The following is a 25735-nucleotide window of genomic DNA, read 5'->3' as shown; positions in this document are numbered from 1 at the left end:
TCCTACGAGGCCGTGCCTTTCTACGAAGGGATGACTCTCCCTCACTTTGTCTTCCCACATACGTGCTCCCATTATCAACCAGGATTCATGGAAACAAGTAAAACAAGTTCACTAAACATGAAATTGAGTCACATAATACAACTCCCCCTGTTGGAATGCTATTAAAATGACAAGTTCTATCAAAACTTTAACTCTTGACAAGTTGGAATGCACTTCTAGTCCCGATCTTTTGATTTCTGAATTTAACTAGAAACACCACTTATTCAATCCCAGAAAATTCATAATTGAACTTCAGTTCTAAACAAAATTCTACGCAAGTTCTGAATTAGATCTAGTCAAATACTTGAAAGACAACAAAAGACCAAAAGATTTATCTGACGAACAAAAAAACTCAAAACCCTAACAGAAAAATAAAAATTTATATATTTCTACATACAAAATTAGAAGGAAAAATTTCCTAAATTGATAGAAGATATGGTGAAAGGAAAGATAAGAACAAAAAACAAGAGAAAGACGAAACATCGGAAGGTTCAATTTTTGCTTTCAGACACTGTTAGGGAGAGAAAGTCCCAAGAAACACACACACATAGAGAGAGAAAAGACTAGAAGAGGATGTTGTGCCTCCGGCCTGTCCAAAAATCACGCAAAACAATTTTAAAGTGGTTCAGCAAATTGCTTACGTCCACTGGAGCCTCTTTTATAGAATTTGTACGAGATTTACAAAACACTCTACAAAATTCTTTTTCTCTCTCTCACGTTCCTCTTTCTTTCTTTACCCACTGCTCTCTATCACTAGTAGAGCTCTCCTTTTATAGGAGAGCAATGGGAGGACACACACCCACTCCTCTTGACCAGAAGAGCCTCTAGAGGTGAGTGGGTGGGTGGATGGTTGGTGAGCTTGGGGTGGGTGGCTGCAAACCCAAACCCATTTCATACTTGGGTGGTTTATTCAACAATTACCCCCTCCACCCAAGTGTGCCATACCAGTATGCTTACAAACTGATTCATTCTTCAAATGAATGCACATCTTTCTTTGACATGAGAGACTTCTGCTATCGAATAGGCTCCAATGCACCCGACGGTGCTCAACAGTGTTCAATATTGATCAAGTCCAAACAGTGTTGAAACTTGATCCCTGTGACGACCTTCGTCAACATATCTGCTGGATTATCTTCAGTACCAATCTTCTGAAGTTTGATGTCATCTTCTTCTAATATTTCACGTACAAAGTGAAATCTGACATCTATATGTTTTGTTCGAGAGTGATATACTTGATTCTTGGCCAAATGAATTGCACTCTGACTATCACAGTAAATGGTAACCTCTTGCTGTTTAAAGCCCAAATCTGTTACCAATTCCTGTAACCAAATAGCTTCTTTCACGGCTTCTGTTACAGCCATGTATTCAGCCTCAGTTGATGATAGTGCAATTGTTGACTGCAAAGTTGATCGCCAACTAACTGGTTCTCCAGCCATAGTGAACACATAACCAGTTGTCGATCGACGTTTGTCAAGATCACCTGCATAGTTTGAGTCAACATATCCAGTTACTAGACTATATTCACTCTTCTCGAACCTCAAACCAACATCTACGGTCCCTGCAATATACCGTAGAATCCACTTAGTCGCATGCCAATGAACCTTTCCAGGATTATGCATATAGCGACTAACTAAGCTAACGGCCTAGGAGATATCAGGTCTTGTACACACCATGGCATACATTAAGCTTCCAACAACACTTGCATATGGGACATTCCTCATGTAGTCCCTCTCTTCATCGGTTTTATGAGACTGCAATGCACTGAGCTTGAAATATGGGGCCATAGGAGTACTCACCGGCTTCGTCTTCGAGTCGATGTTGAATCGTTGCAGTATTCTCTTCAGATACTGCTTCTGAGTAAGGTGAACTGTACCTTTTACCCTATATCTGCTGATCTCCATCCCAGTATTTTTCGTGCTTCTCCCAGATCTTTCATTTCAAACTCATTACTTAACTGAGTTTTTAAGCGATCTATCTCCCCCTTACTTTTACATGCAATTAACATATCATCTACATATAAAAGCAAATAAATGAAAGATCCATTTGCAAGTTTTCTGAAATATACACAATGATCGTATTGGCAACAAGTGTATTTCAGATCCAACATAAAGCGGTCGAAACGTTTGTACCATTGCCGATGTGACTGCTTCAAGCCATAGAGAGACTTCTTCAGACTGCATACCCAATTCTATTTGCCAGCTTCTTTGAATCCTTCTGGTTGAGACAGATAAATCTCCTCTTCCAGATCACCATGTAAGAAAGCTGTCTTTACATCAAGCTGTGCTAACTCAAGATCATATTGTGCAACCAAAACTAACAATATCCGAATGGATGAATGCTTCACAACAGGAGAGAATACTTCACTGTAGTCAATTCCCTCTGTCTGAGCGTAGCCCTTGGCTACCAACCTAGCTTTGTATCGCACTCCATTTTTAGCAGCTTGATCATCTTTTTGATTGAAGATCCACTTACAACCAATTGTCTTCTTTCCTTTTGGAAGCGGCATAAGCTCCCAAGTCTGGTTCTGGTGAAGAGACTGCATCTCTTCATTCATCATCTTTGTCCATTCAACTTGTTCACTGGACTGTACAGCTTCTCTGTAAGTGGTTGGGATCTCACCCCCTTCAGCTGGTAATGCATATGTCACATAGTCTGCATAACGTATTGGTACACGTTTCTCTCGTCTTGGTCTGTTGGTTGCTATTGACTCAGGTTGACTTGGAGGTACTGTGACTGGATTATCAACATCATCTTGTCCATGCTTTCCCAACTTCTTTGAAATAAACTTCACACTCTGTGAATCATCTGATGTTTCACCATCACTGCTGCCTTCACTAGAGTCTTTATGCTTATGTGACTTAAGCATCTCAGATTAATTGAATGTAACATCTCTACTGATGATTACCTTTTTGGACTCTATACACCAGAGTCTATACCCTTTTACACCCGTACTAAAGCCCAAGAATTTTGCTTTCTTGGCTCTAGGATCAAGCTTACTTTCTTTAGCATGATAGTAAGCAGGACATCCGAAAATGTGTAAAAAATCATAATCAGTAGCATGTTTACCTCTTTACATTTCAATGGGTGTCTTCCCATTATTGGCAGCTGCTGGTAGTCGGTTGATGAGGTGGCAGGCATAGCTCACAGCTTCAGCCCAAAATTGTTTACTAAATCCAGCATTCAGCAACATACATCGCACTTTCTCTAATAAAGTACGATTCATTCATTCTGCCACACCATTCTGCTGCGGTGTACCTCGTACCGTGAAGTATCTGACAATTCCCTCTCTCCGGCATATTTCCATGAAGGGGTCTGAAGTTTACTCACCTCCATTATCAGATCTGAGCCGCTTGATCTTCCTGCTGGTCTGAGTCTCAACCATTTTCTTCCAATCAAGGAAGATTTTCAGCACTTTAACTTTATTCTTCATCGTATACACCCACACATGACGAGAATAATCATCAACAAAAGTTACAAACCAATGTTTACCTCCCAAAGATGCATTTTGGGTAGGTCCCAAACATCGAAATGCACATAGTCAAGAATTCCCTGTGTATTGTGTACTGCGGTTCTAAACTTGATCCGTCTCTGCTTCTCCAATACACAGTGCTCACAGAAAGACAGTTTACCTGTCTTGGCACCTTTGAGTAAGCTTTACTTCACTAGTGTTTGCAAAACTTTTTCTCCTGCGTGTCCCATACGCATATGCCAAAGACTGGTGGTGTCAGCATCAGTCTCATCTAGCTTCTCACAGCCTGTGGAAGCTCTTCCATCAACAGTACTTCCTTGCAAGAAGTACAAGTTTCCTCGCCTCAAACCCTTCATTGCCACCCGAACTCCCATTAGTACTTTGAGAGTTCCGTCTTCAATGGCGATTTTGAATCCCTTTGAATCCAGAGATCCCAGTGAGATGAGATTCTTCCGCAAGTCTGGAACGTACCGAACTTCTGTCAGAGTCTTGACGCTGCCATCGTGTAGCTTTAACCGAATGCTACCTATTCTCTGAGTCTTACAGGCACTATCATTGCCCATAAGTACTGCTCCACTATAAATTTTTGTGAAATCAGTAAACCAGTCCCGATTGGGACACATATGATAGGTACATCCGGAATCCATAATCCATTCATCGGAACAACAAATGGATGATGAGCTTGCCAAGGCAAAATCTGACTCGTCATCTCTGTCCACGACATTGGCTGTGTTGGGTTGATTCTGCTGTTGTCCCTTCCAGTTGGGACAATCCTTCCTCCAATGTCCTTTATTATGACAAAAGGAACACTCGTCCCTGGTGAGTTTTCTGCCGACTGATGAACCACGTGATGTGGTTCGGGTTTTCGAATGAAAACCTTTCCTCCTTCCAGGATACCTTGACTGTGGTCTCCCCCTTGCTGTTAGCGCTTCACTTGATGTATCTTGGTGTACCTGTTTATCTTTTCTCCGGTACTCATTGCTAATTAAAGAGCTAGATACATCTTCAAAACTAATCTTTTCCTTCCCATACATAGAGTAGTAATTAAATACTCATATGTATCAGGCAAGAAATTCAACAGTAGTAAAGCCTTATCTTCATCTTCGATTTTAACATCCAAGTTTAACAAATCAGCAAGAATTTGATTATAATTATTCAGATGTTCAGACATTGAAATACCTTCACGAAATTGGAATCTGAAGAGCTTCTTCTTCAAGTGCAAATGGCTCTTAATGCTCTTCTTCATGAACTTATCCTCCAATTTCTGCCAAAGTACCCTAGCATCTGTCTCTCTCATGACAAAATACTTTTATTTTTTGGTAAGGCATAATCGGATTGTACTACAAGCTTGAGTATTAAGTTTCTTCCAACCCTGATCAGTCATATCATCTGGCTTTCCTCCCAACGCAATATCCAACTCTTGTTGAATCAACACGTCCATGACTTCACATTGCCACATGCCGAAGTTGCTTGTTCCATCGAATTTTTCAACTTCAAACTTGGCATTTGACACAGTGGACCGACGTCCCGAGCTACTGGCATGTTCAGAGCTCCTGTCTCTTCCAGATCCTTCCATTTGAATTTAAAAAATTTAGACTCAAAATTTTAAAATTCTAACCGTACAGATGAGTCCGGAATGATCCAAATAATAGGAAAGCACTATTTGATTGTTGAAATCGGACTCCGAATGGCTTAGAACAAGCTGAAATTGGATCTGAAAAACGGACAGTTGTGATCTGTCTGGCGTGTGGGATGCACGCGCTGCACAGTGCGAGTGGGCGGCGAGTAGGTGCATGGAATACATGCGCTACAACACTGTGTGCGTGTGGGGGAGCGTGAGGCGCGTGAAGTACACACGCTGAACCTGTGTAGGGCGCGTGGGAGCGCGTGAGGGAGCGTGAGCGCGTGTGGCTCAGTCGTCTTCCCCCTCTGGTGCGCGTGGATGACAGCAGTGCACGCGCGGACCTTCTAGGGGCGCGTGTGGGCTACTCCGACCTCTGTTTTCGATTCCGTTTGCGGCAACGGATTCGTCTCGACGCGAGGAACACCCTGGAGTTGTCAAAAATTGATTTTGAGCAACTTGAATTTTCGGACAGCTCGAACTAGAGCTTTGATACCAATTGTTGTGCCCCCGGCTTGTCCAAAAATCACACAAAACAATTTTAAAGTGGTTCAGCAAATTGCTTACGTCTACTGGAGCCTCTTTTATAGAATTTGTATGAGATTTACAAAACACTCTACAAAATTCTATTTCTCTCTCTCACGTTCCTTTTTCTCTTTTCACCCACTGCTCTCTATCACTAGCAGGGCTCTCCTTTTATAGGAGAGCAATAGGGGGACACACACTCACTCCTCTTGACCAGAGAGCCTCTGGAGGTGAGTAGGTGGGTAGATGGTTGGTGAGTTTAGGGTGGGTGGCTATAAACCCAAATCCATTTCATACTTGGGTGGTTTATTCAACAAGGATTGGTTGGTTTTGATTCTTGAATACTCGTAAGGCGGGAGTTACGTTGAGAAGATGGTTTTCGTCCGTGAGAAGCGGAGGGTTTTGCCTGGTTTTGTTTTTCGTCCCTTTTTTTTTTATTTAAAGAAAACTATGATTCTCCAACGGTTTCCACCCCGGTCGCTTGTAGCAGAATCGTTATTCATTAGAATGGTTAATATCTAGGAAGTGGGACAAGTGGCTAATGTTATCACCATTTGTTTTCTATGGACTTTTGCTATTATCAATATATATAGTGTCAACGCAATATTTTATTGTGATACCTAGTACATATCTTATTTATTGTGGATTGTGCGTGGGAGAGAGAATCAGAGGTCCCCTTCTTAACATAACGTGTAGTATTACAGTTATAAAATAAAGAGATTTTATAAAATATATTATAAAGTAATATAATTTTATATAATAAATTAGATCTATTTTATAATAAAAATAATTTTATAAATTATCATACTTAATTAAATTATATCAATTTATAAATTTATTTTTACTAAATTATTTTATAATTAAAATATTTGACTTTAAACTTTGTTGCCCACGCCGAGCACGCACGTCCTTTACATAACCAAAAATGAATAGGTTTTCCATCCCACGCTATATAAAGACAGGCTTCTGCTGCATTATACATTCCAAACACGGTTCAGTCTCAACTCATTACGCTTCAGATAAGCATAATTATTCCCTCCTCGTCAGGTCCCCAATTCCAACATCATGAGAAGCATCAAGCAACTAGCTCAAACAAATGGCGGCCTCGCCTCCATTCCCACCGCTTACAACTTCACTCCCAATAACATCCATCAACCAGTTTCGGATGGATTATTTGAGGATTCCATCCCTACCATCGACTTCTCTCTCCTTACCTCTGGTACTCCCGAGCAACGGTCCAAGATCGTCAATGAAATTGGCAAAGCCTGTCAAGACTGGGGCTTTTTCGTGGTAAATAAATATTATATTGCACTAACTAATTTGTCTAATTAGGGTACTTCATGCTACGTACGTACGTGTATTGGTATTAAGGTTGATCATTATCAGGTGATCAATCATGGTGTGCCGGAGAGCCTGATGAAGGTGATGATTGAGACTTGTGGAGAGTTTTTCAAACTGACGGAGGAGGAGAAGCAGGAACATGCAGGGAAGCATATTTTGGACCCAATCTTTTATGGCACCAGCATTAATGGTGCAGCGACCCAAGTGTTATTTTGGAGGGATTTTATCAAGTTTTTCGTTCATCCCAAGTTTCACTGTCCGGCCAAGCCCATTGGGTTTAGGTAATGATCATATTAATGCCTCTTCCCCGTTCAGAGTCTTCAGGATCATCGACCATTAATTACTTTATAACGAGTAATACTAGTTCATGTAGCAGCGATGATGATGTTTTAATATTATGCTTAAAATTCCATCTCAAGAGTAGAAGTATAGTAATTTAATTCTGAATTAATGTAAGTCAATTATTTGGGAAATATGGCTTAATTTTGCTGTTGTAATTGTTGAAACAGAGAGATTTCAATGGAGTACAGCAAAAGAACGTGGGAAGTAGCCAGAGAGTTGATGAAAGGAATATCAATGAGCTTGGGGTTGGAAGAAGGTTACGTAGAAAAGGCAATGAATTTGGATTCGGGTTTACAGCTTGTGGCTGCAAACCTGTATCCGCCATGTCCACAGCCGGAATTAGCAATAGGCTTACCTCCTCACTCAGATCACGGCCTCTTGACCCTTCTTATTCATAATGGGATCTGTGGCCTTCAGGTGCAGCATAAAGAAAAGTGGGTCAACGTAGATTCCAATCCCAATGCATTCGTGGTTAACATTGGCGATCAAATGGAGGTGAATCCCAGTTATTCGATCTAAAATTAATATCAAGTTCATTAATTTTCATCTTTCTATATATATATATATATATTTTTTTTTTCTTGGCAGCATAGATAATTTGTCTAGTAAATTAGTAGTTGGAGATTTTGACCAAGAAATTTGATTATTAGGATCTTAATTTCTAACCAAGAAATGTTAATTTAATTCCTGCAAGATATTGAGTAACGGCAAGTACAAAAGTGCTTTCCATCGGGCACTTGTGAATGGAACGGATGCAAGAATATCGATACCAATATTGTACGGACCAGCACTGGAAACAGTTGTGAGCCCACCACCAGAGTTGGTTGACAATGAAACCAATCCACCAGCATTTGCGGGAATGACGTACAGGGAGTACTTGGAAATGCTGCAGGCCAAAATCAATGCCAAAACATTGTCTCACAAGTAACTAGAAATTATTGTCCAGAATAAGGGCCACCTCTCTATCAGTCTATCTATCTGTCCATCCATAAAATACATGTAGTAGTGTCGAGTGTCAATTTAAAAGCCTAAAACACTTTATATTTAATAAATATCTATTAGTTTCATCAATTGAAATGAAAATAATGTTGTTGTAAAATGGATGTCAGCATTGGAATATGTTATTATTCCAAATATCATTAGGAGTTTTGTGTAGCCCTAGTAAGGCAACAGTTGGTCATCAATAAAAGATTGCCTCGTATGTTTATTTTGCAAATACGTTTGTTACTTTGGAGGTCGGTTTGACTCGAATTCATGACCTATAAATTCTAGAAAAGTGTTCTTTATTATTATTTTAAATAGTATTTTTCATCATGTTTGATATGACATCAATTAATGATCGGTAGAACTTCCAAGCACACAAAATAAAAAAGAAATAATAAAATAAAATAAAGGAGAGCAAAAATGCACCATAGATTGCATGCAATTTATATGGGGTCGGAGGGATTTTACCGTATTTGAAAAGAGATTATGGTTGTTGTAACGTTCTAAGAGAAAGTCAAATGTACATGTGATCGCACCATAGGTTACCTATCATTATTTACTCATTATGGGGGCCGGCATGACAATTGTAATGTATTTTGTGGAAGAAGTAGTCCATGAGTTGCATGCATGCGTGTTAGGTGGTGATGGCAGTTCCACGGGTTGCAGATGGAAGTTATAAATTCCACTCTACAATTGCAAAGAAAAGACCTAAAAAGCATGAAAATGGCTGTCAACAGTGTATTCTTCAGTTCCCAGCTCAACCACGCCGGAGAAAATTGAAGTAGACCATCCGTCCGCGATCCCTTGACTGCAGACACGTACAGTTAAGTCATGCAAGGAACTACGTGGAACTTCATGATCACGAGCAAAGCAACAAGATCGATGGGGAAATCCTGTTTGGATTGTTCAAGAATCTCGGCTGTCTAGAAGTATATATAGTATATATATTCTGCTCATGTACCTCGTATCGTATAGAAAGGAATTAAAGTCTTTACCTATATATAATATTACAAGGAGCAGCTTCCAACTCGTGTTATCTGTTTGTTGTCCTACCAGACGACCATATTGTTCTCTTTGACAAGTTATTTATTAACACAAAATTAACGTTGTTTACGTTGAAGCTTATTATAGCGACTATCTTCAAAAAAATATATTTTTATTTTAACCTTCTTTTTTAAACCGTAATGGTTCCACAATAAATATTTTGTTTATATACTAATTTATAAATAAGAGAATTCCAAGATAATTTTTAATATCAAACTGATCTTTTTTAAATTGTAAGTTAGTGTGAAGAATACATTGTTAATATGGTAAGATTTAATTTCTAAGAAAAGTTTATAATTAAATCCCTTTATAAATTACAAATATAATTTTTAAAAACTTCTTTTTATGTCATTTTATTTTACTTTCCAGGGGTTCTTTTATCCTCACTTCTCCCTATATTGACCTCCTTATACACTGTTGCATTTTACTATAAAAATATATTTATATGTTGAGGTGATCTGTGAATAGTAATAAAAAAGTAATAAATAATTTATAAATAATAATACTGAAGTAGTACGTGATAATCTTTAGATCACCTCACTAACCAACTATAGCCTAAAACATAATACCCTTGTAGAAAATAAAAATATATAAAATTGATAAAAACAAAAACAAGAATAAACACCATAAAAATAAAATAAAAAATACTCAAAACAATACAATTTTTAACTCAAAATAGAGACGTGGCTGTACATCTATCACATAATTGGGCCCAAGGATATCAAGGTGTCTGGTGTTGTGATGGCAAAATGACAAGGGCAAGCGAAGGAAACATGCGCTGCGCTAGTTGATGAGCATCTCTATGCAATCCCCATACTCCATCACAGATCAAACTACCCACGATGATAAGCATAAAAAAACTAGCTGAATCACCTGGCCTCACCTCCGTCCCTCCCACCTATACTTTCACCCCGAATCCCAATGATCATCCAGTTTCAGATGATCCAAAGGACTCAATCCCCGTCATTGACTTCGCTCTCTTCACCTCCGGCACTCTAGATCAACGCTCCAAGCTCGTCCATGACCTTGGCAAAGCTTGCCAAGACTGGGGCTTCTTCATGGTAAATTCATTAATGTGGTTTGCGTTATCCTTCTATACGTCTGCATATATAGTCGATCCGTGTATGTATATTGAGGTTGATGGCTGTCAGGTGATCAATCATGGTGTGCCCGAGAGCCAGATGAAGGCGATGATCAAGGCTTGCGGTGAGTTCTTCAATCTGACGGAGGAGGAGAAGCAGGAATTTGCAGGGAAGCATGTTCTGGACCCCATCAGGTGCGGCACCAGCTTTAATGCTTCTGCGGACAAAGTATTATTTTGGAGGGATTTTCTCAAGGTTTTTGTACATCCTAAGTTTCACTCACCGACTACACCCTCTGGATTCAGGTATTGCCTAATCTTTTCTGTTAAGAACCTCCAAAGTTGATCAGAACTTCAATATTGCATGCCTTAATTAGGCTCGACATGAGATCCTCATTTTCTTCCTAATCTGGTTTTAACATATGACTATGCAAATGCACATATCTAGAAGAAATGTTAACTGTAAACTTGTGAAAAAATCGAACGGACTTCTAGTCTCTATGTGATTCTGCGCGTAGTTAATTATGTTTCTTTTGTTCCTGATTTCTAATCATGGACCCTAAACCGATGGAGAATATGCTTTCCAGTTTCCATCTCAGTGGAACCATGCCAATTTAATTTCAATTGTCTCTTGTATTTGTTGCCACAGAGAGATCTTATTGGAGTACAGCAAAAGAACCAGAAAACTAACTCTGGACTTGCTGGAAGGAATATCAGTGAGCTTGGGATTAGAAGACGGCTATATGGAAAAGGCCATGAATTTGGAATCGGGTTTACAGATCCTGGCTGCAAACTTGTATCCGCCATGTCCAGAGCCAGAAGTAGCAATGGGCATGCCTTCTCATTCTGATCACGGCCTCTTGACCCTCCTCATACATAATGGGATCTCCGGCCTTCAGGTGCAGCATAAAGGAAAGTGGATTAATGTAAATTCCATTCCCAATGCATTCGTGGTTAACATTGGCGACCACTTGGAGGTGAGGTGACTCCCAAATATTGCATTATGTATATATTTACACACACACAAACACACACTCGTTTTTATTTCATTGCATGTATTGTTGCAGTTGTTTTTACCCCCTTTGCAGGCTAAATTCCTAGTTCTTGGTGTTAAGTAGGGGTGGTAATTGAACTAGCTAGTAAACCAGAGGCATAAGTTACACTCCCATTTCCTTTTATAATAGACTGTAGAAAAACTTCATTAAAAGAAAGGACAAGCTCCAAGATCAAGCCGGCCTAAGCCAGTTCAAGCTCGAGTATGAAATTAAAACAGAAAAAGTGACTCATACATGTTATGCAGTTGCAGAATACGTTTCTTTACTTAGTTGTTAACCAACCATTTTGATTCTTCAAAAATTTCTGAAAAGGCATTGTAAATTTTCTGCAAGATTGTGAGCAACGGCAGGTACAAGAGTGTCTTACATCGGGCCACAGTGAATGAAAAAGCTACCAGAATATCGATAGCTACGGTCTATGGACCATCGCTAGACACGGTTGTTAGTCCAGCACCAGAGTTGGTTTACCTCGAAACCAATCCACCAGCATTCAAAGGAATGAAGTACAGGGAATACTTGGAAATGCAGCAGAGCAACAAGCTTGATGGCAAATCCTGTTTGCATCATGTACGAAACCTGGCTGCCTAGATAGAGTATTTTGCTCTATGTTTTCCATGTAATTACTCATAAACAACTTTTTCTTTTTCCCAGTTGAAGGTCTGATGTTGCCAGAAGCTGCTGCTTGATCAACAGTAGAACTAAAAACACAGAGTTATGACATCTCTAATATTCTTCTTAGAACTTAAAAGAGAAAAGGGAAACAATTTATATTCTAACAGTAGATGATGTTTAAAACTCTAAATTTTGGAGCCTTGAAGATGGTGATTAGGTACTTTCTTAATGATAGTGGCCGTAGAAATGATAATATATAACAATATATATTTTGATATTTAATAGCGGGTAACGTTTTGAAGCCACTACTTAATTCATCCCGCAGTACCATGTCAAGAGAACTCTTACCACATACCATTTGACAATTATTGTCCATCGCTTTCAATTAAAATATTGCATGAAATAAATTATAAGGTGGAAGTATCGCGACAGCAACATTTACGTACGTGATTGCCCAGGATAGTAGATTAAGGTGGAAGACAAAGCCCTTTCATTCATGTGGTCTCCAGCAACTAAACTAGTTGAAGACCCCGAGGCATCTCCTCCACCTGATCAACACAAGATGATGTTAAGCACCAAACAACTAGCCGAGACGCCTGGCCTCACCTCCATCCCTCCCACCTACAACTTCAATCGGGATCCCAACGAAGAACCAATTTCGGATGAGTTTGAAGACTCCATCCCTGTCATTGATTTCTCCCTCCTTGCGTCCGGTACTCCTCATGATCAACGGTCCAAGATCGTCCATGACCTTGGCAAAGCCTGCCAAGACTGGGGCTGTTTCATGGTAAATGAAGTACTACTAGTTCTAGATTGCATGCTTTCTCAAAGTAATTAACTTGTAAAGAGAGGTAAATGCCCTTATGCTATGCTTAATTGTTGAGGTTGATCATCATGAGTATCATCAGGTGATCAATCATGGTGTGCCGGAGAGCCTGATGAAGGCGATGGTTGAGGCCTGTGGAGAAATTTTCAATCTGGCGGAGGAAGAGAAGCAAGAATTTGCAGGGAAGCATGTCTTGGACTCGCTCAGGTGTGGCCCCAGCATCAATGGTCCAACCGACCACGTATTTTTTTGGAGAGATTATCTCAAGTTTTTTGCACATCCCAGCTTCCACTCTCCAAGCAAACCCACTGGATTCAGGTAATTAATTAATTAATATTGTCTCTTTTCGTATAACTTCCGGTTCTCTCAATTCCAACCATGCAGTAGCAAATCTAAAAATTCTTTCCTACTTTAGGGAGGTTGGTGTGGGGCTTTCATAGGTTTTAACCAGAATTTGGGAGGAAAGGCAATTTGAGGAGGGGATCATGTGGATGCTCTCGTCAAACACACAATTCTTCTTCTTTTTACTTTGAAAAGAAATATATTAAAAAAAATCATCATATTTGTTTAGAGATAGAAAGGTGTTGATTTTTTGCTCATTTTTAAGTCTCATATTGGGAAGAAAATAAAGGACATAGGCCCATGCTTATAAATTAAAGGATTAGTCTCTTAGTTGAAGTACATCAGTTGAAAACTTATCTAGTAACTTTTGACTTTAGTTAAATTTCTCTATTGACCTTTTTGTAAAAGGGGAAGAGGTGTAAAGTTAAAATTTTACTAGCGGGAAAGTTTTGTAGGTGTGTCTGGGGTAAGGAGAAAAATTGTGTGATTGTAATAATTTTTCATATTGTGGATTTTCTTCTCTAGGTCTAGTGGTTTTTTTCCTGTTTAGGAGTTTCCACGTAAATATCTTGTGTTGTTATTATTTCTCTATTTTTCTTATTATTCCTATAAAAAGTAGATCCTAGAAGCATGAATTTGAGAGATCCAAATTCTCAACAAAAAGAAGACGCGATACAGATAGAGAAGAAAAACCAGAACATCAGTGGGTAGAAGCCTAGAGAAAGAACCTTCAAGAATGAACCTCTATCTAGTAAATCTAGAGTATATAAGTACTTTCACTCATGATTTCTCATGTGACATTAATATTTTTTGTCCTCTTAGAATGCAGTTAATTAATTTGTAGTTCATGACCTGTCGGATGACCTTACTTTTGCTGTTTGTATTTATATCTGCCATAGAGAGATTGCTTTAGAGTACAGCACAAGAACACGAAAAGTGGCTATGGAGTTGGTGAAAGCAATATCAGCAAGCTTGGGATTGGAAGAGGGCTATATAGAGAAGGCTTTGAGTATGGAATTGGGTCTTCAGCTCTTCATTTCAAACTTCTTTCCGCCTTGTCCACAACTTGAACTCGCAATGGGATTGCCTCCTCATTCCGACCCCACCCTCTTGACCCTCCTTATAAATAATGGCATCTCTGGCCTTCAGCTGCAGCGTTAAGGGAAATGGGTCAATGTTAATTCGATTCCTAATGCATTCATGGTTATCTTTGGCGATCAAATGGAGGTTCGTCTCAAAATCAAGCATTTCAATTCCATTTTTACTTTTCTGATCTTTACTTTAATATGCAATTTTATCTTTACCAAACTTGAATGTTTCTTCGAGAATTTCAATCAAAGCCTTTGTTTGGTGCAAGATTATGAGCAACGGTAAGTACGAGTGTGCTGTACATCGAGCAACTGTGAATGAAAAAGCTACAAGAATGTCGATAGCCATGCTGTTTGGACCAGCACTAGAAACAGTTGTTGGGCTAGCACCAGAGTTGGTTGACAATGAAACTATTAACAGACATTCCACATCGGCTTCCAACTCAGATATACAATCATCTAGCTCCAAGTCAGCTGCACATAAAGATGCAGAGCCATCTCAGCAACAGAAATTGTCCAAAAATGTTTAATTGTATTGCTGGATTATTCTTGTAATTCTGTTTTGTACTAAGGCATTCCTTTCGGTTACAACAACTTCACACAGCTAGCACTAAGCGCACAGCACACCACGTGCCTGTGAGAATGCCAGAATGTTCTTGGCAATTCGATTCTCTCTATAAATAAGCCTCTGTACAAACATTGAAATTATGAAGGAAATATTATTCAGACTTTATCTTCTACACAACTTTATCTTTTACATGGCATCAGAGCCATTATAGACCAACGTCCCCAAAATGGCGGAAGAAGCAACTCTGAAAAAAAAATTCAGATTCTGCTTCCTCCTCCCCCGTTCTTCCCCATCTTAATCATCTTGTCTCTGTTAAACTAAACAATGACAATTTTCTTCTCTGGCGAGCTCAGATGATCCCATATCTGAAAGGCCAGAGATTATTCCATTTTGTTGATGGATCAACTGCACCTCCTCCTCCTCTCCTCTCCGATGCACTCACACCTAATCCTGATTTTCTACACTGGACCCAAACCGATCAAATCATTTTGAGTGCTCTTATCTCCACTCTGTCCGATAATCTCATAGCACAGGTTGTTGGCTATTCCACATCCAGACAAGTATGGTCTGCTCTAGACAAACTCTTTGCTTCCCAATCCCAATCCCGCATCATTCAGCTTCGGTATCAACTTGCCACACTCTCAAAAGGGTCCTCCTCTGTTTCTGAATATTTTCGGAAGGTTAAACACCTCTCCGATACCATGTGTGCAGCAGGAATTATTCTCTCCCCTGCCGAATTTGTTTCCTACCTCCTTGCGGGACTAAGCAATGATTACGATGCATTTGTCACCACTGTCACCGCCCGTATTGAACCATTGTCTCCTGAAGAACTCTATGGTCTTTTACTCACTCATGAGAGTCGTCTAGCACACTCTTCTCATCTGCCACACTCTATCGACCTCTCCGCACACTTCACATCGGCTTCCCGTGGTCATAGCACCATTCGAGGAAATTTCCGAGGACATTCTCGGGGTCGTGGTAGGGGCCGCAACACTCCTTCCTCCACTCCCAATTTCACTCCTCACTCTTCTCCTTCAAATTTCTCTCCTCTTCCTCATTCGAGACCCACCTGTCAATTGTGTGGCAAAATTGGACATGTTGTCATGAAATGTTATCACCGATTTGATCATTCCTACCAGAGTGACCCACCTCGTTCTCTCACGGCAAACTACACTTCTTCTGCCTCCACTCCCGATCAGACCTGGTACCCCGATACCGCTGCCACAAATCACCTCACATCTGATCTTACCCATCTCAATCTAAACTCAGCAGCTTACACTGGTGTAGATCAAATTCGTGTTGGAGACGGCACTGCGCTCCCAATTTCAAATATTGGTGACTCTGTCTTTAAAACTTCCTCTTGTTCTTTTTCTCTCAAACAGCTTTTGCATGTTCCGGATATAACAAAAAATTTAGTTTCTGTTCGCCAATTTTGTCATGACAATCTAGTTTTCTTTGAATTTCACAATTCTTGTTTCATTGTGAAGGATTCCAAGACGGGGACACCACTCCTTCGTGGCCCCGTGCGTGACGGCCTCTACACCTTTCCAGCACCTGTCTGTCCTCAAGCTCTGGTTGGTGAGCGCACCACCCCTTCTCAATGGCACTCTCGACTCGAGCATCCTTCCCTCCAGATTGTTCAACGTGTCATCTCCAAATATTCTCTTCCTGTCTCCATTCGTGATCCTCCATCAATATGTTCAGCGTGCTGTCAAGCCAAAAGCTCCCAGTTGCCGTTTCAAGCCTCTCATCAGCACTCTACCAAGCCTCTCCAACTTATCTACTCAGATGTATGGGGCCCTGCCCCAGTTCTGTCCCGTGAAGGCTTTCGTTATTATGTAACCTTTTTAGACGATTTTACCCGTTACACTTGGTGGTTTCCTTTAATACAAAAGTCTGATGTTCTTTCTGTTTTCATTCAATTTCAGAAACAAGTTGAGTTGCAATTTAATTCTAAAATTCAATCCCTTCAAAGTGATTGGGGTGGAGAGTATCGTGCTTTGCACACTCTTTTCAAAAATCAAGGAATTTTCCATCGCATATCATGTCCCCATACCCATCAGCAAAATGGTGCCGTGGAACGAAAACACCGCCACATTGTGGAAACCGGTTTAGCTCTCATGGCTCACGCTTCCTTGCCTCAAAAATTTTGGGCTGACTCCTTTCATACTGCTGTTTACTTAATAAATCGACTTCCAACTCCTCTCCTTCATCATCAATCTCCTTTCGAGAAAATCTTTTCCAAAACGCCCAATTACAATATGCTCAAGGTTTTTGGCACAGCATGTTGGCCTCATTTGTGGCCGTACAATCGCCACAAACTTGATCTTCGTTCCACAAAATGTTTGTTCATTGGATATAGTGACTCCCATAAAGGTTACAAATGTCTCCATGTCCAAACTGACCGAATTTACATTTCTAGAGATGTCATCTTCGATGAAACGTGTTTTCCTTTCTCCACACAATCTGAAATTCCTTCTCACACTCCTCCCGTGTCATTACCCTCCATTCTGGGCCCTCTACCATCCTTCACTCAATCCTCAACTTCTCCACCCACTCGGCCCACTAGCCCTTCAAGCCCGAATCTTATTCCTCCCGATACTACTCAGCCCACCTCTCCTGCACCAACACTCTCCACTCACGTGCCACAGCAGATAAATTCTTCCAGCTCATTTCCTACAGATTCATCTCCCGAAAAGTCCCCTCACGTGTCTCAGTCTCAGACAACTACTTCTCCCAGCTCATCTTCTACATCCCAGCCTCTCGAACTTTCCACCATTCAGTCCACGACTCAGCTTCCAACTTCATCTTCTTCAAATCTAATCATCACCCGCTCCAAAACAAATTCCCTCCGTCCAAAGCAGTTCACCGACGGGACAGTCCTGTGGCCACCACCACGAAGCTGCCTTACCGCCATCTCCACCTCTTTTCCCGAAGAACCCAGCTCATTCACTGAAGCGGCTAAGCACCAACAATGGCGTCTGGCCATGGCAAATGAGTTTCAAGCACTTCTGGCCACAAACACTTGGACCCTAGTCCCTTCATCTGGCATCAAAAATTTGGTCGGCTGTAAATGGGTCTTCCGAACCAAAAGGAACTCAGATGGCACTGTCGAACGTCACAAAGCGCGCCTGGTAGCAAAGGGTTTTCATCAACAAGAAGGTATTGATTTTTCTGAAACCTTTAGTCCTGTAGTAAAACCCACTACCATTCGGACTATTCTTTCCATTGCAGTCACTGAATGCTGGTCCCTTAGACAGTTAGATATTAACAATGCCTTTTTGCATAGGGATCTTCAAGAACAAGTTTTTATGACCCAGCCAATTGGATTTATCAATCCCGAATACCCTACGCATGTTTGTTGCTTGAATAAGGCCATTTATGGCCTCAAACAAGCACCAAGGGCATGGTTCTCCAAATTGAGTACACGGCTCCTTGAACTCGGTTTCACACAATCATGCTCTGATCCCTCTCTTTTCTTGTATAAATATTCCTCTGTTACTGTCTATTTTCTCATCTACGTTGATGACATTATACTTACAGGTTCCTGTCCTAAAGCTATTTCCTCGGTCCTTCATTCTCTACATTCATCGTTTCCTGTAAAAGATTTAGGGCCTCTGCGTTTTTTTCTTGGACTTGAAATAAATAAATTCTCCAATGGTCTTCATCTTTCTCAGACCAAGTACATCTGCGACCTCCTTAAAAGAACCAATATGGACTTAGCCAAACCTGTATCTTCCCCCATGGCCTTCTCTACTCGTCTCTCTCTCACTGATGGCCCTGACTTCAGTGATCCTACTCTCTATCGGAGCACTGTCGGTAGTCTCCAATATCTGTCACTTACCCGTCCTGATATTGCCTTTGCCGTGAACAAAATTTGTCAATTTATGCATGCTCCCAAACTCCCTCACTGGCAAGCTGTGAAGAGGATTCTCCGCTACCTTAAGCAAACAGCTCACTATGGTCTTCACATTCAACCCTCTTCCACTTACACCCTTCAAGCATTTTCAGATGCGGATTGGGCAGGGTGCCCAGATGATCGGCGCTCTACAGGGGGTTTTTGTATTTTTCTTGGACCTAATCTAATTTCATGGGGCTCAAAGAAGCAACACACAGTTGCAAGATCCAGTACCGAAGCCGAATACAAAGCTCTTGCCAATACCACTGCAGAATTACTTTGGCTTCAATCATTACTCAAAGAACTCAGTGTCTTTCTTCCCAAAGCCCCCACTCTATGGTGTGACAACTTGGGAGCCACGTATCTCTCAGCAAATCCAGTTCTTCATTCACGTACAAAGCATATGGAAATTGATTTCCACTTTGTACGTGACAAAGTAGCATCCAAGACATTGAGTGTTGCTTTTATCTCCTCTCGTGATCAAGTTGCTGATATATTTACCAAGCCGCTGCTCTCCACTCGCTTTCTTACACTCAGATCGAGTCTCACCATTGTTTCCCTGCTGGACTCGCGGGAGGGTATTAACAGACATTCCACATCGGCTTCCAACTCAGATATACATTCATCTAGCTCCAAGTCAGCTGCACATAAAGATGCAGAGCCATCTCAGCAACAGAAATTGTCCAAAAATGTTTAATTGTATTGCTGGATTATTCTTGTAATTCTGTTTTGTACTAAGGCATTCCTTTCGGTTACAACAACTTCACACAGCTAGCACTAAGCGCACAGCACACCACGTGCCTGTGAGAATGCCAAAATGTTCTTGGCAATTCGATTCTCTCTATAAATAAGCCTCTGTACAAACATTGAAATTATGAAGGAAATATTATTGAGACTTTATCTTCTACACAACTTTATCTTTTACAGAAACCAATCCACCAGCATTCACCGCAATGAAGTACAGGGAATACTTCGAACTGCAGCAAAGCAACAAGATAATTGGGAAATGCGCTCTGGATCGTGTTCGAATCTTGCATGTCTAGAGTATATCTATATTGTATCTTGGCACATGTACTGAGAACTCTTCTTTTCCCCGAGTGCTGGGACTTGGAAGTCTGACGTTTCTTGAAGAGCTGAAGTTAGTTCTGTACTCTCAGCTATATATATGAACCCACTTATATAATTGGGCGCAAATTATGAGTGAATGTGGAACTGCATCTCGTGTTGGAATTTGCCATTTAACTATGTACATAATGATGCTGTATTGAAATGGATAATAGTAGGGTTATTACCTCTTACCTCATATTATTTATTTATTATTGTATTTTTTACTTAATAGTTAAGAAGTGAATATTAATAAAATTATATATATTTTTTTATTTTTTTAATGGTTAAAAATGTTAAAAAAATAATAAAAAATAGAAAAGTTTCAAATACATTATTATAGTGTAGTAAGTGAGTGGTAGGAAAAGGAGGCAAGTAATTGGCCAACAGCCTAAGGCTAATTGAACTCATTTTACAATAACAAATTTAAATTGTGATATTTTATTGAAAATTATTTTTATTTGAAAAAGTATATATTCATTTTTTTAACGGTAACAAGGTAGAGGCAGAATTAAGCCTTTAGATAAAAGCCCAAAGCAACAAAAACCAAACGGCGCGGCGAATGGCAATGGCCTCTCGCTCACTCTTCCTCACTCTCATACGGTAAGATCACTCGGATTCCTCGTTCTACTTCCCACTTCTCCGTTTGGTTCCCGAGAAAACGGAAGCAAAAGTTTTAACTTTTTTACTGTTCTGTTCCACCTTAATTTGTATCTAACCCGATTTCATCTTCCATTGTTTTGTTGCCCAATAAATTAACTTGTCTGTTAAACCCTAGAAATGGCAGAGATGACGGCGGCCTCATCTTCAGCGCTCAGTCACTCTCTGTCTTCAATAGGACCGGATATTTTTCCAGGTCTCTCTCTTCGACCACTCAGAGTAGTGAGTTTCTTGAAGAGTCTTTGAATTCTCAGGAAAACGACGACCTCAGGAGCAGAATCTTCAGGCTCAGACTCCCCAAGCGGAGCGCTGCTAATGTTCTCCACAGATGGGTCAGCGAAGGTAATCAGATTACGATCTCGGAGCTGCGTCAAATCTCGAAGGAGCTCAGAAAGTCCCAGCGTTACAAGCACGCTCTCGAGGTTCGGCTGTCTCTCTCGGATGATGTGACCTGAAATCTCAGCATATATTTAAAGTAAAAGTGAATTCTTATTGGTGAGAATTAACAAGTGCTTCGCTTACAGTCATTCTTAGTTGGTTTTATTCAAGATCTCTTCTTTGGGTACTTGTTTATGGGCAGGTTTGTTAGGGTTCTACCCTTACCTTTCTTAACTTCAGTTTCAAACGAAATGAACATCATGAGTTATGTACAGTCATAATATGCTCATCGAGTTTGATGTTCATGATTAAGTTGTAACCTCTAGCTAGGCGTTTCCTCATGTATAATTCCTGTATACCTGGGCTTTGCCTATTTCTATAAATATAATTTCTTGATTACCTATCCAAAAAAAAAAAAAAATGTTCATGATTAAGTAAAGTACCATCTAAACGATGATCATATTTTACAGAAGGTTTCTAGAACTGACAAAAATACCATGAGTGAAGGGACTTATTGGGGGAGAAATCCAGGGATAGATGCAAGGATGTAATGGGGAAAAATGAAACGGTCACAGACCATCAGTAGGATGGTAAAGATGCTCATCCTGATTGAGAGTTTAGCATCAGGTGAAGACGTTTCTTGTATTCTCCCTAAACTGGTCACTTTTCTTACAGAAGGTTTAATTTTCACGTCCTTTTTTTTTTTTTTTTTTTTTTTTTTTTTTTAAATTTATTGCTTTTGGTTGCTGCATTCTCTTTATCGTTGATCTTTCCCGAACAAAATGGAGAAGTATTTCTCATTTCAAACCTGATACACTATTTGCAGCTGAAGTTTGACAGTTTATGGCCTGCCATAAGGGCTTTTCTTATGTTGATGGCTAAGAACAGTCGGTGGCATGAGCAAGACCAAGTGACCAACCATTTAATCAAATTGATCACTTAATACCAAGATTTGTTTGCTAGATTTATATGATTGGTTGGAAGTGAATTTGTTCTGGCCTCTAAAAGTTTTACCCATTTGTTGAGTTAAGAGTTTGCTCTCTCTCTGTCTCTCATAAGATATATTATCTCGGATACTTATGCTTCATTTGGTTACTCAGAGAACATGAAATATGATGAGTTAATCTTACGAGAGATTGGTGATGGAGTACCAGATGTATGAGCATTCTTTAGTTTTTTTTTTTTTTTTTCCTCCCTCAATAAGTGGTATAATTGATACAAATTTGCAGATATCAGAATGGATGATTGCCCGTGGAGAGTATGAATTATCAGACTCTGACTATGCCATCCGCATTGACTTGATGACAAAAGTTTTTGGAATTGATGCTGCAGAACGTTACTTTGAAGGCCTTCCTGTTACTGCAAAAACAAGCGAAACATACACTGCTCTTCTGCACTCTTATGCTGGTGCTAAATTGACTGGAAAGGCTGAGGAACTTTATGAGAGGATAAAGGAGTCAAAACTGTCGTTCAATGCCCTTACATATAACGAGATGATGACTCTATACATGTCAGTTGGGCATGTTGAGAAGGTCCCCATGGTTGTCGAAGAGCTTAAACAGCAGAAGGTTGAACCGGATATCTTTACTTACAATCTATGGATAAGTTCATGTGCTGCAACACTAAATATCAATGAAGTGAGAAGGATTCTAGAGGAAATGAGCTGCGATTCCAGTTCTAATGAAGATTGGATGAGATACATTAAGCTTACTAACATATATATTGCTACAGGTCATCTTGTAAATGCAGAGTCCGACTCTCTGGTTGAAACTGAGAAAGGTATCACACAAAGAGAATGGATAACATACGACTTCCTTATTATTCTGTATGCTGGTTTGGGAAACAAAAGCAGGATTGATGAGATATGGAAATGCTTGAGAATGACTAAAAACAAAATGACAAGCAGAAACTATATTTGCATTCTTTCTTCCTATCTGATGCTTGGGCACTTGAAAGAAGTAGGAGAAGTTATTGACCAGTGGAAGCAATCAAGCACTACTGAATTTGATGGTTCTGCATGTAGTAGGTTGTTGGATGCATTTGCAGAGGTTGGGTTGACCGAGAAGGCCCACAATTTTCATATTCTGCTGGTTGAGAAGAACTGCGATCCACCGAGTTCATCAAAGTAGGAGCTAGAGTTTGGTCATTTCTGTCCACCATCCTCAGCTCGCGGAATCAGTTCGATAGTGTTTTGTCTCAGAGAGGAGATAACTACACGCGATTCTTGCAAAGCTAGCTGCGTCACAGAATTGTGGCATCCAAATATCCAGCATTTTTGGCATAACTGCTGCTGCATTTTTTGTGTCCATACTCTTGATATGAATAAGTCGAGTTTCTTGAATATAATGATTTTTGTTCATTTGAGATTTTTTCCATTCTGTCGGTGGTGATATTATTCGCTGCTGATGTGATGATTACTGCTCGTTTTAGAAATTGATTGAGGCAGGACGTATATCGGTTTTGCACTTGATGAGGCCAGGTTCAACCGTTGGCTGAAGATGGGTTGAAGAAATGGTCTTTTACGGAGAGTTTTATTTTTTTATTTTTTATTCAAGCAAGTAATTTCATTGATAAAAACTAAAAGATATATGATATAAAATTCAGTGGAGTGAGAGTGATACAACATTTCAAAACAAATAAAATGCAACACCAACCCCTTTGGATGGGGACAAGGTAGTGCTGTTGATGTGATATTTGGGTGGAACGGAAGCAGCCTACGATCAGTCTTTTGAGTTATTGATGCCACTGAACACCGTTACGGCTCCAATGTTGAAAAATGTTCTTCAAAATTTGTCTTTTCTCGTTGGTCGGTCTTTTTTTTTTAATGGCTTGTTTGGATAACAAAATCTTTCTAACTCATCATATTTCATTTATATATCTAAATATCATAAATACAAATATTTTTTTAATTTTAAATCTTTAATTTTTTTTATCTAACTAATTATAACAACTTTTTCAAATTTTTAAACAAAATATAAAAAATAATTCAAATTTTTTTAATTCTAAAATAAAAATAATATTTTAATTTAATTTTTGTTATAAACTATCTTGAATTGTATGATCACATTTATCTAGTCGTCAAATGTATAGTGCATAGTGCTAGCATAGTAGTAGCATAGTGCTAGCATAGTGCAAGCATAGTACTAACATAGTGAGTTGGCCGACGTATGCATAGTGCATAGTGCTAGCATAGTGTAGCATAGTAAGCTAACATAGTTCCCTTTATACGCCTATATATATCGTTGAATTTTTTAAGAAATTCATAAGTTTCATAACTTTTCTGAGCTCTATCTCTTTCTCTCTCCTTTTAAAAGTTTTATAATACGTTATGGCTCTCTCTTTTCTATGATTTCATAACACGTTATCAGCACGAAAGTTCTGACGATTTTAAAGCTAGTAGTCATCTACTTCAAGCAAGTTTTTCAATATATTTTTATATTCCTTATTTATATATGTAAAAAATGTCAAATCTTACAAAATTGAAATTCGTTGCTCTTGACATTTCTGGAAAAAATTATTTATCTTGGATCCTTGATGCTGAGATCTATCTGGATGCGATGAACCTAGGAGATACAATTAACGAAGGAAATCAAGGGTCCCTGCAAGACCGTGCTAAAGCAATGATTTTCCTTCGGCACCATCTTCATGAAGAATTAAAAACTGAGTATCTAACGTTGAAAGATCCACTTATTTTGTGGAATGATTTAAGGGAGAGATATGAACACCAAAAAACTGTAATCCTCCCAAAAACTCGTCATAATTGGATACACCTGAGGTTGCAAGACTTCAAAAGTATTAGTGAGTATAACTCTGCACTCTTTAAAATTAGCTCGCTATTGAAATTATGTAGTGAAAAAGTCACTGATGATGACTTGTTAGAGAAGACATATACTACTTTTCATTCCTCGAATGTGCTCCTACAGCAGCAGTATCGAGAGCGAAAGTTCAAAAAATATTCTGAACTTATATCTTGTCTTCTATTAGCTGAGCAAAATAATGAGCTTTTGTTAAGAAATCACCAGTCACGTCCTACTGGTTCTATATCATTCCCTGAAGTGAATGGTACTAGATTTACATCATTCTCAGAAGCGAATGGTGCATCTTTTCAAAGAAAACAAGGGCGTGGACGTGGTAGGAAAAACTATGGAAGTGGAGGTCCTAGAAGTGACCACACTAAAATGGACAATAATAGATATACATCGTACCACCAGAAGTGGTTCAACTCAGAGAAGGGCAAAGGTCCCCAAAACAAATTTTTAAAGAAAGATGAAGATGGATGCCATAGATGTGGTATGACTGGACATTGGGCTCGTATCTGTCGTACAAATAAGCACTTAGTTGACCTATACCAATCTTCTATAAAAGAAAAAACAAAGAAATTTGAAACAAATTTTACTGAACCATCATATGCTTTAGATTCTATAGATGGAGAAGATATTACAAGCCTTGATGTTTCTGATTTCTTTGAGAATTCTAGTGGTAGAGTTGATCATGAAAGTGTTCCTTTTTAATTAATGTATTTCCTTTATCTTATTATAAAATATTTTTATATTCTGCAATGTTTTGTAATAATGAAAGTTTTATTTATTCTTTTATACTTATTGATGATATGATTTATCTGAGAATGGAAATGGAGCATCCCTGAAGGATCGCCCTAAATCAATAATTTTACTGAGTATCTCATATGAGTGATACTTGTACCAAAAACTCATTATGATTTATACACCTGAAGTTGCATAATTGAAATTGTGAAAAGAA

The 25735-nt window shown here is 39.4% G+C and overlaps 3 protein-coding genes across 9 annotated transcripts; all 3 read left to right on the top strand.

Annotated features, from left to right (window-relative positions):
- Positions 1 to 6642: 6642 nt before the first annotated feature.
- Positions 6643 to 8553, top strand: LOC122311525 (2-oxoglutarate-dependent dioxygenase 19-like). The gene is made up of 4 exons (XM_043126111.1): positions 6643 to 6944; positions 7041 to 7276; positions 7505 to 7832; positions 8032 to 8553. The coding sequence occupies exons 1-4, from the start codon at positions 6720 to 6722 to the stop codon at positions 8263 to 8265; spliced, it is 1023 nt and encodes a 340-aa protein (XP_042982045.1). The 5' UTR covers positions 6643 to 6719; the 3' UTR covers positions 8266 to 8553.
- Positions 8554 to 10103: 1550 nt separating this feature from the next.
- LOC122311523 (2-oxoglutarate-dependent dioxygenase 19-like) lies at positions 10104 to 12249 on the top strand. 2 transcript variants are annotated; one of them, XM_043126110.1, is made up of 5 exons: positions 10104 to 10426; positions 10517 to 10752; positions 11096 to 11423; positions 11835 to 12068; positions 12153 to 12249. In XM_043126110.1, exons 1-5 carry the CDS (start codon positions 10208 to 10210, stop codon positions 12162 to 12164), a joined length of 1029 nt encoding a protein of 342 aa, XP_042982044.1. In that variant the 5' UTR covers positions 10104 to 10207; the 3' UTR covers positions 12165 to 12249. The 2 variants fall into 2 exon arrangements, with proteins under 2 accessions (XP_042982044.1, XP_042982043.1); XM_043126109.1 differs by having other exon boundaries at positions 11835 to 12249.
- On the top strand, positions 11979 to 23341 carry LOC122311522 (pentatricopeptide repeat-containing protein At5g09450, mitochondrial). Of its 6 annotated transcripts, none has more exons than XM_043126105.1 (5): positions 11979 to 12117; positions 12528 to 12900; positions 13022 to 13257; positions 20718 to 21021; positions 22207 to 23341. In XM_043126105.1, exons 2-5 carry the CDS (start codon positions 12610 to 12612, stop codon positions 23104 to 23106), a joined length of 1731 nt encoding a protein of 576 aa, XP_042982039.1. In that variant the 5' UTR covers positions 11979 to 12117; positions 12528 to 12609; the 3' UTR covers positions 23107 to 23341. The 6 variants fall into 6 exon arrangements, with proteins under 6 accessions (XP_042982039.1, XP_042982040.1, XP_042982041.1 ...); XM_043126106.1 differs by having other exon boundaries at positions 11980 to 12117; positions 12572 to 12900; XM_043126107.1 differs by having other exon boundaries at positions 11985 to 12117; positions 12577 to 12900.
- Positions 23342 to 25735: the final 2394 nt, after the last annotated feature.

This window comes from Carya illinoinensis, chromosome 5, assembly GCF_018687715.1.
Source record: "Carya illinoinensis cultivar Pawnee chromosome 5, C.illinoinensisPawnee_v1, whole genome shotgun sequence".
Taxonomy (NCBI): domain Eukaryota; kingdom Viridiplantae; phylum Streptophyta; class Magnoliopsida; order Fagales; family Juglandaceae; genus Carya; species Carya illinoinensis.
Note: the sequence above shows the minus strand (reverse complement) of the source record. Positions and strands in the feature narration are given on the sequence as shown.